Genomic DNA, 13,945 nt, shown 5'->3' on the forward strand with positions numbered 1-13,945 from the left:
TCAAGTGTTTCAGTATCACATCAAGTGTGGGGTATAAGTGGAAGACTCCAGTGGTTTAGACACTACACTCAAATGTATCTACTTTCCAACCTATTAAGAGGAAGTTAATGTCAGGGCAGACAGACACCCACGGCTCTCGTAGAAGTACTCAAACGCTCTTTGATACAACGACTGTGCGCTTCCTCAACAATATGTTGCATTGAAATGAACTGGGAACTCTTTCTACAAAAAAACAACAGTTTATTGAATGATCATCAACTGTACATTATGTTCAGTGCTGACACAGTTTTGCTACATACTTTGGTTGTGAATTGGAGACGCTCACACTTCACCCCTCGTTATGACTGAAGGAAAGGCGGGTATTGGGGCGCAGTGAACAATTTGAGTGTTCCCCCCAACAGCTGAACGGTGGAGGAAGATATTCCCCTTAGACACAGAGCATCTTACCCTCAGTACCATTTGGGCACCAAACAGATCCGCGTACAGAGGCACCTTCATCCTACTCGGTACTGAACATTATGTAGATGCTGGTCACAATGCTTACTTCTGTTGTACATTTTGAAAGATCCTAATAGCCAACCCTAGCACTTAACAGGCACTGTATATCGACTGGAATCCAAGTCCGGTTATGATGATGTACTGATAAATGAGGATAGAGGATCAAATCAATGGATTCCATAGAAGCATGTTCTCCTTAACCCCCCCGTCTAGATGACCCTGTGGGTTGTTCTACATCAGATTTAGGTCCAGACTCAATGTTCAGATTGTGTCCAGCCAGCCATATGAACTGGGGAAGCCGCCGATAAGCCCAGTCCGTCAGCCCGTACTAGTTCAGATTGTGTCCGGCCAGCCATATGAACTGGGGAAGCCGCCGAAAAGCCCAGTCAGTCAGCCCGTACTAGTTCAGATTGTGTCGGGCCAGCCATATGAACTGGGGAAGCCACCGATAAGCCCAGTCCGTCAGCCCGTACTAGTTCAGATTGTGTCCGGCCAGCCATATGAACTGGGGAAGCCGCCGAAAAGCCCAGTCCGTCAGCCCGTACTAGTTCAGATTGTGTCGGGCCAGCCATATGAACTGGGGAAGCCACCGATAAGCCCAGTCTGTCAGCCCGTACTAGTAATAATCCAGTAGAATTTAAGTCCATCGTTCAACATCAACCAGACGACCCAAAACACCATCCAAGACGTAAAAGAGACGGGTCATAAAAGGGCACAGAGAAAGTAGTAGTTAGTTTCTTTAATATGGTTTTAATTTACATTGTTCTCCTCCTCTCGCCGACCCCCCAGTCTCCTCTGATAGGCCGGTCCAAGCGGGGGTCCTGTGGTATTCCACAGAGTTCCGTGGCTCTGCCTGAGCCGGCAGGCTCCACTTCCCAGACATTTTTGTAGCTCCCCAAAAAAAAGGGCAACATCCCAAAACTCACATTTGAATCTCCACAAACGTGTTCTGGTTGACCATTTAGTTTTTGGAGAGACATTTCCATTTGATTTGGAAAAAGGTCAGCCTGGAGAACGTGCTTCAACACCCTCAAAAAAAAAATTCAAAAAAATGCTTATTCTACTTTCTGTTCTCCCTTGAATATCAAGCAGAAGGGAGAGGCCGAAAGCAAAAACATCACAAGTACACCAGGACATGAAAATAGATATATATATTTATAATATATATATAAAATGTCTTTATTACTCCATTATGTACAATTTTCACAAGACGTCCAGGGAGCAACTGTTGTAAAGACAAAGCACCGCTTCGTCCAGTCATATTACAGAAACATTCATCACCTTCAAAAATAAACCCTCCAAAAACAGGCCCAGGAACAGATCAAACAACAGCAAGACAATTTACATCTTCAGTGCCCATTGGGTTACAGTCTGCACCCGATAGCCAATCATAGCCAGGCCAACTGCCAAGCAGAGTTCATGGTGCCTTCTGAGCACCAATCCGGGAGCCGACATGGTCTGTAGTCCAATCCCTGGTGGTCTTTGAGGTTAGGGGGTGTGGTGAGTGAAGTAAGAGGAGGAGGAGGGGCTAGCAGCTCCCCTCGTCAGGCCACTAGGAGGAGGGGTCAAACTGGTGTTCCTAGTAGATCACCTCGTACACTGTGGCCTTCTTGTCTCCAGAGCCCGTCACGATGTACTTGTCGTCTGCAGAGATGTCGCAGCTCAGGACGGAAGAGGACTCCTTTGACTGTTGAGGTAAAGGGTAAAAAACACGTTAGCGATCCTATTCAGAGCACATCATGTGTTTGCCTGAACTAAACGTGTCCAAAGTGACCATCTGTCTTGGTTGGTCTGAAAGACAATTCTCTGAACAATACTGATAGTCACTTTAAACTATGCCACTTTGTTTACATACCCTACATTACTCATCTCATATCTATATACTGTACTCTATACCATCTACTGCATCTTGCCTATGCCGTTCTGTACCATCACTCATTCATATATCTTTATGTACATATTCTTTATCCCTTTACACTTGTGTGTATAAGGTAGTAGTTGTGGAATTGTTAGTTAGATTACTTGTTGGTTATTACTGCATTGTCGGAACTAGAAGCACAAGCATTTCGCTACACTCGCATTAACATCTGCTAACCATGTGTATGTGACAAATAAATTTGATTTGTTGGCTTTCCAGATTACAACTGACAGTGGTAGCTGGGGTTTCCATGCTGCTGGTCATGTCCCAGGATTGTGAGCATCTATGCGTGTTTGAGAGTGTGTATATTCATGTGTGTGTTATTGATTGGAGTACCTGGAATATGCTGGCACCGTACGGAGTCCTCCAGGCATTCAAGAGGTTGTCCTTCCCCGTGCTCACAAACCATTTACCTTTAAACACAGGACATGATACATGAGTCCAGGTTGCCCTCACCAAGCAGGACAGGCCTGCACAAGACTCCAAGCACCAAAATGCAAGTCCACATGGTTTAACATTTAGTAGCTAACCCAATACAACTGATGTGGGGCAGTTGGTATTACTTGTTGGTACAGTGGAAGTACCAACTAAACAATGTGGTTCAATTCCTTGAGAAAAAAGGTTTCTACACTTGAACTACATAAACAGAGGTTATAAATGACGTCTAGCACCCTGGACATGTTTCTTACCACAGTAGGCGAACTTCAGCGAGAGGACGCAGCTCTCATGCAGGTGGAGCTGGTACTTGTCCGGCTTGGTGTGATGGAGAACCTCCACGTTGCTGCTCTCCATGCCCACTGCCAGCCACTCCCCTGTGGGGCAGTAGCCTAGAGAGAAGATCTGGGAGGAGACGGGAGGTGGGGGTGAACCAGGGCAAAATAGAGTGTGTGTGTGTGTGTATGGGATGCAGCGGTACACGGCAAAGGTATGTTGTCAAACCATTCGGTACACCCCCTACGGTTCAATATGCACACGTGAACCGCGGAATTACGATACGCCTGTCATTTTCAGGTCATTTCCAACACGTGCTCATTGCGCTGACTACAGGCACGTTGTACATTCAGATCTGCAGAACCAGACACGCAGCTTGTGGTCGTTAAGGGGCGCCTGATGGCCGACAAACTTTACTCAACAGCAATGTCTCAAAATGTGGCAACCGCAGTGACAGCAACCCCCCTCCCCCTTAAACAACCAATGGACGATTTGCACTGACATCTCAGTAGGAAACCTCCCTAAAGGGGCCCCATGAAGAGAGAGGAAACTAAAAACAAATTCTCTCAGCTCCCAACGTGACAATGGGGAGACAGAGAGACGCACATCTGAAGAGACACCGGCGTCAAAGCTACCTCACTGACGGTTCACTATGTACTGGTCTGACGGTTCACTATGTACTGGTCTGACGGTTCACTATGTACTGGTCTGACGGTTCACTATGTACTGGTCTGACGGTTCACTATGTACTGGTCTGACGGTTCACTATGTACTGGTCTGACGGTTCACTATGTACTGGTCTGACGGTTCACTATGTACTGGTCTGACGGTTCACTATGTACTGGTCTGACGGTTCACCATGTACTGGTCTGGCAGATCTATGTGTTGCAGACTCGGCCCCTGTATGAGAGTCATACAGAGCACACTTAGCCCTAGAATGAATGAATGCTGTGACTGAGTGGAAGCTAGAGAGACCAAATATCACAATCCCAGCCACTACAGATAACGCACAAAACATAGTGAACGCCATCCGTGAAGCTGATGGGTTTGGGCCCCACATTGGCAAAGCACCTACAGCTCGTCAAAGCTAAGAAGCACTTTTCATTGTATTCTCCCCTTGCTGTCATACAGTAGAGACAGAAACCAGGCAGTCAGTCATGTTGACATTTTTCTGAATGGAACGTTTCAGGATAAATAAAATAGTTAATTTAAAGGGTTTAAAGGGTGATGTGTTTATTTTTTTCCTTAAATGTAAATATCCCGAAACCGTACCGAACCGCGGGCCCACTGTACCGTTGTATCCCCTGTGTGTGTGTGTGTGTGTGTGTGCGCGCGCGCGTAAACATAAATACGAGCGTACCTGGGAGGTGAAGTCATGCTGCTGGAGCTGGCGACCCTCCCTCAGGTCCCATGAGCGGACGGTGTTGTCCAGACCTCCGGTCCACAGCTTTGTCCCATCGTGGGAGATGTCGATACAGCTGGCGCCGTCCGTGTGGCCCTGGAACTGCCTACAGCACCCAGCAAACACCGTGGACTTAGCCAAGTGATTCCACTCACGCTTTGGACATTTCAATGTAATCCCACTCCAATCATTACTGCTACTCAATTACTGCTAAAATCACATGGGCAGTAGTACATCCCTCCCAGCCAGTCCTCTACTCTCTTCAGATGGATCACTCACCTGACCAGGGTCTGGTTGTGCAGGTCCCAGACGGCGATGTTCCCATCACTGCAGCAGGAGAAGCAGACTTTGGCGTCGGGGGAGATGGCCAGTGCGTAGCAGGCGGGGGCCGAGGAGGTGAGCTCCGCCTTGATACGTGGCGTCGGAGAGGCCAGGTCCCAGATGGTCAGCGTGCTGGCCTCACCGCCCACAATCAGGGTGCGGCCATCAGGGAGGAGCTTACAGGAGCGGATGTAGTTGTCCCTGTTCTGGAGACAGAGAGGGAGCCAGTTAACACTTGGGCTTCAGCCAGTTATCCTGATAATAGCAGGTATCGTGAGACACACAAATGTATTGCTAAATATTGCTATACTGTTGGAGCTAGGTACACAGCCATTTCACTACACCCGCAATAACATCTGATAAATAATGAGACCAATAAAATGTGATTTAATTTAAAAGCAGGTGTGGCGACTCCAACCCCATTGGATGAATTGAACGGATGTAGGTGGAGCAGTATCTCCATAGGGAAGCTCTGACGAAGGCCTTGAGGTCAATACATAAAGCTTAAGAGAGCCGCGACCCCAGCGAGAGCCTCGACCCCAGCGAGAGCCTCGACCCCAGCGAGAGCCGTGACCCCAGCGAGAGCAGTGTGCAGGTTTCCTCTTTTTCCTCATCTTATTCAACTGTTAAAATGCACCTGCAACAAAGATGGCTCAGATGTGCCTTTGGAAGCAGGTGTGAGGATAAAAGCATCAGAGTGTGTTTGAGTATGGCTTCCCTCGGCTGTGGTGTGTGGAGCGAGACTCATTTTCAGCTTTAACAAGGGCAGAAGAGTGTTAGCTGGACTGGGTCCATGAGGCGGGTGATGTGAATGACAGATCAATAGAGGGCCGGGGCTCTCAGATGAATTAAACAGCTTGCTGATGACTATATAAGACCTGGTCACAAAGCCAGCACTCTCCCTCTGCTCCTTCCCCCTCTCCAAAGTGGCCAGGAGACAGTATCAAACTGATGAATGGGGAGGATGGGAGAATGACTAATGGGGTGGGTAATGGCAAACCGGGGCAGGACGATCAGAAGATCATTACTTTAGGTCTTTTTCAAAAACGTCACACACAGGGCCGACGAACAAGATGCTGTGCCTTGAATTATTACATTCACAAGAGCAGATGGAGGGAGAGGGTGGATGTGGGGTTCAGAGGGCTGGTTTAGAGGGTGGATGTGGGGTTCAGAGGGTGGATGTGGGGTTCAGAGGGCTGGTTCAGAGGGTGGATGTGGGGTTCAGAGGGCTGGTTCAGAGGGTGGATGTGGGGTTCAGAGGGTGGATGTGGGGTTCAGAGGGCTGGTTCAGAGGGTGGATGTGGGGTTCAGAGGGCTGGTTCAGAGGGTGGATGTGGGGTTCAGAGGGCTGAAGGCAGCAGTGTAAAGTACTTAAGTAAAAAATACTTTGAAGTACTACTTAAGTTGTTTTTTGGGGGCATCTGTACTTTACTATTTATATTCTTTACAACTTCTACTCCACTATATTCCTAATGAAAATAACGTACTTACATTTTCCATGACACCCAAAAGTACGAAACATTTTGAATGCTTAGCAGGACAGGAAAATGGTCTAATTCAAGCACAGAGAAAATCCCTGGTCATACATCAGCCCTATGAAGAGCATCCTCTGTGCCCATCAGTGGGCTTGGTATCTCAGTCCATGTCTAATGATAACCGTCACAGTATCATCTCAGATACAAGGCTAGCTTGTTCAGCTTGGCTATCCTGTTAGCTAGCATACAGCCCAGCCAACCTAAGTTATAGCCTTCGTCCCATATTGTCTGTTGTTATGCCTTACACCATTATAACAATGATATTCTCTCATATTACTCCAGTGCTAGCCTCTCTACACTGGCTTCCTGTCAAAGCAAGGGCTGATTTCAAGGTTTTACTGCTAACCTACAAAGCATTACATGGGCTTGCTCCTACCTATCTCTCTGATTTGGTCCTGCCGTACATACCTACACGTACGCTACGGTCACAAGACGCAGGCCTCCTAATTGTCCCTAGAATTTCTAAGCAAACAGCTGGAGGCAGGGCTTTCTCCTATAGAGCTCCATTTTTATGGAACGGTCTGCCTACCCATGTCAGAGACGCAAACTCGGTCTCAACCTTTAAGTCTTTACTGAAGACTCATCTCTTCAGTGGGTCATATGATTGAGTGTAGTCTGGCCCAGGAGTGGGAAGGTGAACGGAAAGGCTCTGGAGCAACGAACCGCCCTTGCTGTCTCTGCCTGGCCGGTTCCCCTCTTTCCACTGGGATTCTCTGCCTCTAACCCTATTACAGGGGCTGAGTCACTGGCTTGCTGGGGCTCTCTCATGCCGTCCCTGGAGGGGGTGCGTCACCTGAGTGGGTTGATGCCCCCCCCTTGGGTTGTGCCGTGGCGGAGATCTTTGTGGGCTATACTCAGCCTTGTCTCAGGATGGTAAGTTGGTGGTTGAAGATATCCCTCTAGTGGTGTGGGGGCTGTGCTTTGGCAAAGTGGGTGGGGTTATATCCTTCCTGTTTGGCCCTGTCCGGGGGTGTCCTCGGATGGGGCCACAGTGTCTCCTGACCCCTCCTGTCTCAGCCTCCAGTATTTATGCTGCAGTAGTTTATGTGTCGGGGGGCTGGGGTCAGTTTGTTATATCTGGAGTACTTCTCCTGTCCTATTCGGTGTCCTGTGTGAATCTAAGTGTGCGTTCTCTAATTCTCTCCTTCTCTCTTTCTTTCTCTCTCTCGGAGGACCTGAGCCCTAGGACCATGCCCCAGGACTACCTGACATGATGACTCCTTGCTGTCCCCAGTCCACCTGGCCATGCTGCTGCTCCAGTTTCAACTTCCACCTGACTGTGCTGCTGCTCCAGTTTCAACTGTTCTGCCTTATTATTATTCGACCATGCTGGTCATTTATGAACATTTGAACATCTTGGCCATGTTCTGTTATAATCTCCACCCGGCACAGCCAGAAGAGGACTGGCCACCCCACATAGCCTGGTTCCTCTCTAGGTTTCTTCCTAGGTATTGGCCTTTCTAGGGAGTTTTTCCTAGCCACCGTGCTTCTACACCTGCATTGCTTGCTGTTTGGGGTTTTAGGCTGGGTTTCTGTACAGCACTTTGAGATATCAGCTGATGTACGAAGGGCTATATAAATAAATTTGATTTGATTTGATTTGAAATAACACATATGGAATCATGTAGTAACCAAAAAACCCTTGAATGAGTGTGTGTCCAAACGCTAACGGCTCCTTACCAGGCAGTCCAGTTGGGACACGGGACTCTTGCTGCCCGGCTGGCTGATGTCCCAGATCTTAACGCAGCCCTTGCCACCGGTGTAGACGTGGCGCGTGGGGTTGCTGATGGTGACGGCGCACACCACCTCGCCGTGGCTCAGCGTGTTGATCTGGCGAGCGTGGCGTGGGATGCCCGGGCCTATGAGAGCGTCCGGGGGAAAGGGCACCGGCTGCATCTGGCCATCGGCGCTCACATGAAAGGAGTAGGCACTACCGTGGGGAGAAAGGGCAGTTGTTTTGAAACTTGGAACCAAAATGTTGGACTTGACCTGTGACCTGTGACTTTCAGGCTCTCGTGATAAACAGTTTAAACAAAGAGTGGGTTTGGAGACTTACGGTTTCCCTCCAGAGATGGATGTGAGACTGGCTTGCAGACCTGGTCTCATGTGGGAGTGAGGGTCAAACCCCGCCTGGGAAAACAGACAGCATGTTAACATGAACAAACAGTGGAAGGCCTATCCATGCAGCCAACTAGGCTAAATGTTCAAACAGGAAACAGCATCACTGCCTCTGTAGTGTCAAATAGGACAGGGGCACTCTAGTACTATTTCAGAAGGTCTGATCACACAAATGTCCTATGTGGCAAAACCCCCACCTCACAAACCAATGCCACCCAAAACAGCTCACACACCCATCTTGTTGGCAGAGAGATAGTTTTGCAGTTTTAAGTTACATTGTTCGCAATTCTATACATGTTGCATTGGGCAGAGATTTTTGTTGCTGTTTTAAAGCTCATTTCCTGCAATTCTAGTTATTTTTCCAGGTCTTGTTTGTGTTTATAAACTAGGTGGTTCAGACCGTATATACAACGGTTATGACAACACATTAGTTTTTCCTGCTCTAATTACATTGGTAACCAGTTCATAATAGCAATAAGGCACCTTGGGGGTTTGTGGTATATGGCCAATATACCACTGCTAAGGGCTGTGTTCAGGCACTCCTCGTTGCGTCGTTCATAAGAACAGCCCTAAGCCGTGGTATATTGGCCACATCCCACACCCTCTTGGCTCTTATTGCTTAATTAAACGATACCAGGGGTCGAAGCCTGACCTGGTTCAGTACTAGTAGAGACCCACGGTTCGTATTGAACCAGTTCTGAGTATGTAGGACACAAGGGGAATTCTTACTCTCATTTCATACAGTGCTGGGGATTCTACATTCCTTCGCCCAGGTTTGTGGTAACGGTGTGAAAGAGCAGCTTGCTAATGCTAATGAGAGCCTGGGAGATTCACACACACACAGAAGTGTTTTGACAGGGTTGTTATTCCCCTCCCTTGTAGCACCAGACATCAAAGCAGTGGAGTTAGGCAATAGAAACCTTGGAGTTAGCTAACAATTTACACAGAGAGGAGAGAAATTACTTTTTTGAAAAAGTGAACTATTGAAATAGGAAATTCATTGTAAATTGGCTGCTAGTATACAGTCTTTCAGCCGACAGCCGTGTTGGCTAACTCAACGGTGGCGCTGCGGAGACATGTAATATATAGTGAGACGTGAGTCTGATGTACGTTTACATGTGTGTTTGAGTGAACACCTTTTCTTTCCTCTTCCTGTGTCCGTATTAGTAACTGTCCTGTGTCGTATTAGTAACTGTAGCCTGTGTCCGTATTAGTAACTGTAGCCTGTGTCGTATTAGTAACTGTAGCCTGTGGTCGTATTAGTAACTGTAGCCTGTGTCGTATTAGTTAACTGTAGCCTGTGTCGTATTAGTAACTGTAGCCTGTGTCGTATTAGTAACTGTAGCCTGTGTCGTATTAGTAACTGTAGCCTGTGTCGTATTAGTAACTGTAGCCTGTGTCGTATAGTAACTGTAGCCTGTGTCGTATTAGTAACTGTAGCCTGTGTCGTATTAGTAACTGTAGCCTGTGTCGTATTAGTAACTGGGTAGGCCTGTGTCGTATTAGTAACTGTAGCCTGTGTCGTATTAGTAACTGTAGCCTGTGTCGTATTAGTAACTGTAGCCTGTGTCGTATTAGTAACTGTAGCCTGTGTCGTATTAGTAACTGTAGCCTGTGTCGTATTAGTAACTGTAGCCTGTGTCGTATTAGTAACTGTAGCCTGTGTCGTATTAGTAACTGTAGCCTGTGTCGTATTAGTAACTGTAGCCTGTGTCGTATTAGTAACTGTAGCCTGTGTCGTATTAGTAACTGTAGCCTGTGTCGTATTAGTAACTGTAGCCTGTGTCGTATTAGTAACTGTAGCCTGTGTCGTATTAGTAACTGTAGCCTGTGTCGTATTAGTAACTGTAGCCTGTGTCGTATAGTAACTGTAGGCCTGTGGTAACTGTAGCCTGTGTCGTATTAGTAACTGTAGCCTGTGTCGTATTAGTAACTGTAGCCTTAGTAACTGTAGCCGGTTACTGTAGCCTGTGTACGTATTAGTAACTGTAGCCTGTGTCGTATTAGTAACTGTAGCCTGTGTCGTATTAGTAACTGTAGCCTGTGTCGTATTAGTAACTGTAGCCTGTGTCGTATTAGTAACTGTAGCCTGTGTCGTATTAGTAACTGTAGCCTGTGTTCGTATTAGTAAACTGTAGCCTGTGTCGTATTAGTACTGTAGCCTGTGTCGTATTAGTACTGTAGCCTGTGTCGTATTAGTAACTGTAGCCTGTGTCGTATTAGTAACTGTAGCCTGTGTCGTATTAGTAACTGTAGCCTGTGTCGTAGTAGTAACTGTAGCCTGTGTCGTATTAGTAACTGTAGCCTGTGTCGTATTAGTAACTGTAGCCTGTGTCGTATTAGTAACTGTAGCCTGTGTCGTATTAGTAACTGTAGCCTGTGTCGTATTAGTAACTGTAGCCTGTGTCGTATTAGTACTGTAGCTGTGTCGTATTAGTAACTGTAGTAACTGTAGCCTGTGTCGTATTAGTAACTGTAGCCTGTGTCGTATTAGTAACTGTAGCCTGTGTGCCTGTGTCGTATTAGTAACTGTAGCCTGTGTGCCTGTGTCGTATTAGTAACTGTAGCCTGTGTGACTGTCGTATTAGTGCCTGTAGCCTGTGTGACTGTGTCGTATTAGTGCCTGTAGCCTGTGTGACTGTGTCGTATTAGTGCCTGTAGCCTGTGTGACTGTGTCGTATTAGTGCCTGTAGCCTGTGTCGTATTAGTGCCTGTAGCCTGTGTCGTATTAGTGCCTGTAGCCTGTGTCGTATTAGTGCCTGTAGCCTGTGTCGTATTAGTGCCTGTAGCCTGTGTCGTATTAGTAACTGTAGCCTGTGTCGTATTAGTAACTGTAGCCTGTGTCGTATTAGTAACTGTAGCCTGTGTCGTATTAGTAACTGTAGCCTGTGTCGTATTAGTAACTGTAGCCTGTGTCGTATTAGTAACTGTAGCCTGTGTCGTATTAGTAACTGTAGCCTGTGTCGTATTAGTAACTGTAGCCTGTGTCGTATTAGTAACTGTAGCCTGTGTCGTATTAGTAACTGTAGCCTGTGTCGTATTAGTAACTGTAGCCTGTGTCGTATTAGTAACTGTAGCCTGTGTCGTATTAGTAACTGTAGCCTGTGTCGTATTAGTAACTGTAGCCTGTGTCGTATTAGTAACTGTAGCCTGTGTGACTGTGTCGTATTAGTAACTGTAGCCTGTGTGACTGTGTCGTATTAGTAACTGTAGCCTGTGTGACTGTGTTGTATTAGTAACTGTAGCCTGTGACTGTGTTGTATTAGTAACTGTAGCCTGTGTGACTGTGTTGTATTAGTAACTGTAGCCTGTGTGACTGTGTTGTATTAGTAACTGTAGCCTGTGTTGTATTAGTAACTGTAGCCTGTGTGACGTGTTGTATTAGTAACTGTAGCCTGTGTTGTATTAGTAACTGTAGCCTGTGTTGTATTAGTCACTGTATCCTGTGTGACTGTGTTGTGTTAGTAACTGTGTATAGGGAAGAGAGGCTGAATGTGAGTATGTGAGGTGAAGGGGGCGTTTTAGGGGTGCGTACCATGGGCGAACGTCCGTACGCAGCAGCGGCCACGCTCATCTGGGGGGAGATGTGGAGGCCGGCGTAGACCCCGGGGCTGGTCAGGGAGCCGTTCATCTCGTGGTGGCCCATCATGGCGAAGGGCGTGGCGTAGGAGCCAGCTATGGACAAAGGGGTACGCAGGGCTGGAGCAGCTAGAGAGAGGGAGGAGAGAGACCATAAGAACAACTGATTCTGTCATAGGCAAATGGGCAGACCTACAAGGAAGTTATTTTCATGTTAATCTATTTTGTGGTTAGCGGGCGAGTGTGTTTGTATACATGTGGGTATGAGTGTGTGTGTGAGGACTTACCCAGTGCCTCCATGCCCGAGGGCTTGCCCATGATGGGCCGTAGACCAGGGGTGGTGCTGGTGCCTGGTGTGGGGGCATCGTTACGAGGTGTGGGGGTGTTAGACTTCAGGCCCGGCGTGGATGACTTATCATTCTGACAGAGAGACTTGGTGTGATTAATGTTGCTTTATTCCAGCGTGTTCCATCGCAATTCTAAATGATGTCAATCACAAAGCAATAGAACCCCAACCCACCCAACCAGATCGCTGGCAACCCGCCCCCCCAACCAGATCGCTGGCAACCCACCCCCCCAACCAGATCGCTGGCAACCCACCCACCCAACCAGATCGCTGGCAACCCCACCCACCCAACCAGATCGCTGGCAACCCACCCACCCAACCAGATCGCTAGGAACCCACCCACCCAACAGGATCGCTAGCAACCCACCCACCCAACCAGATCGCTAGCAACCCACCCACCCACCCAGATCGCTGGCAACCCACCCACCCAACCAGATCGCTGGCAACCCACCCACCCAACCAGATGCACCCCCGGACCTAAACATGAGTCCTGACTAGTTAAACACGTTATCACAGCCAAGATCTCTGTAGTTTGCTCCCTGACTAGACCAGTAATTAAGCACATTGACATAGGGACTGGTAAGGGAAGGTGGGATGAGTGAGTGAGTGAGTGAGTGAGTGAGTGAGTGAGTGAGTGAGTGAGTGAGACAGAGAGACAGAGAGACAGAGAGACACAGACAGAGAGACACAGACAGAGAGACACAGACAGAGAGACACAGACAGAGAGACACAGACAGAGAGACACAGACAGAGAGACACAGACAGAGAGACACAGACAGAGAGACACAGACAGAGAGACACAGACAGAGAGACACAGACAGAGAGACACAGACAGAGAGACACAGACAGAGAGACACAGACAGAGAGACACAGACAGAGAGACACAGACAGAGAGACACAGACACAGAGAGACACAGACACAGAGAGACATAGACACAGAGAGACATAGACACAGAGAGACATAGACACAGAGAGACAGAGACACAGAGAGACAGAGACACAGAGAGACAGAGACACAGAGAGAACAGAGACACAGAGAGAAGAGATGAGGGTGGGACAGAGAGAGAGATGGAGGGTGGGACAGAGAGAGAGATGGAGGATGGGACAGAGCAATCTCCCCGTCATTGCCCCGGTTTATTTACGATCCGGGGCTGGGAAAGCAATGAACATTTATTCTGCCTGCCATAAAGGATATTGAAAGGAGCAGAGCACTGTGTGTCTCCTCTCCAGCCCCCCAACCCTCATTCGCAGTTTAATCGCCCCACTTCCTCCCATGTATGAGCCGCTCACCCCTGTCTATTGTTTTCCCCTACCCCCTCCTTTCCTGTTCCTCACACACACACTCACATGGGCGTGGTCCTTGGCTTTGGAGGAGGGCGTGCTGCCGGAGGAGGCCACGGAGGCGGGGCTGTTGGGGCGTCCTTCTTTAGGGCCCGTGATTTGTCCAGACCGTTTTCTGGAGGAGAATGGGGCGGGACTGGCTCTGGGAGTGGCTGGGTCCTAGAGAGAGAACAGGA

General features: G+C 48.1%; 1 protein-coding gene across 1 annotated transcript; it reads right to left on the reverse strand.

The window, feature by feature from the left end:
- Positions 1–219: 219 nt before the first annotated feature.
- Positions 220–13,925, reverse strand: LOC109877748 (transducin-like enhancer protein 3-B; the record flags this gene model as incomplete). The annotated part of the gene is given in 12 exon segments (XM_031819757.1): positions 220–2,185; positions 2,753–2,829; positions 3,106–3,256; positions 4,488–4,635; positions 4,809–5,056; positions 8,066–8,315; positions 8,442–8,515; positions 12,039–12,211; positions 12,370–12,502; positions 13,776–13,843; positions 13,846–13,897; positions 13,899–13,925. Coding segments are annotated over 12 exon segments (1,509 nt in total), but the record flags the coding sequence as incomplete, so codon positions are not given.
- Positions 13,926–13,945: the final 20 nt, after the last annotated feature.

The sequence above is a fragment of the Oncorhynchus kisutch genome, unplaced genomic scaffold (genome assembly GCF_002021735.2).
Source record: "Oncorhynchus kisutch isolate 150728-3 unplaced genomic scaffold, Okis_V2 scaffold2545, whole genome shotgun sequence".
Lineage (NCBI taxonomy): Eukaryota > Metazoa > Chordata > Actinopteri > Salmoniformes > Salmonidae > Oncorhynchus > Oncorhynchus kisutch.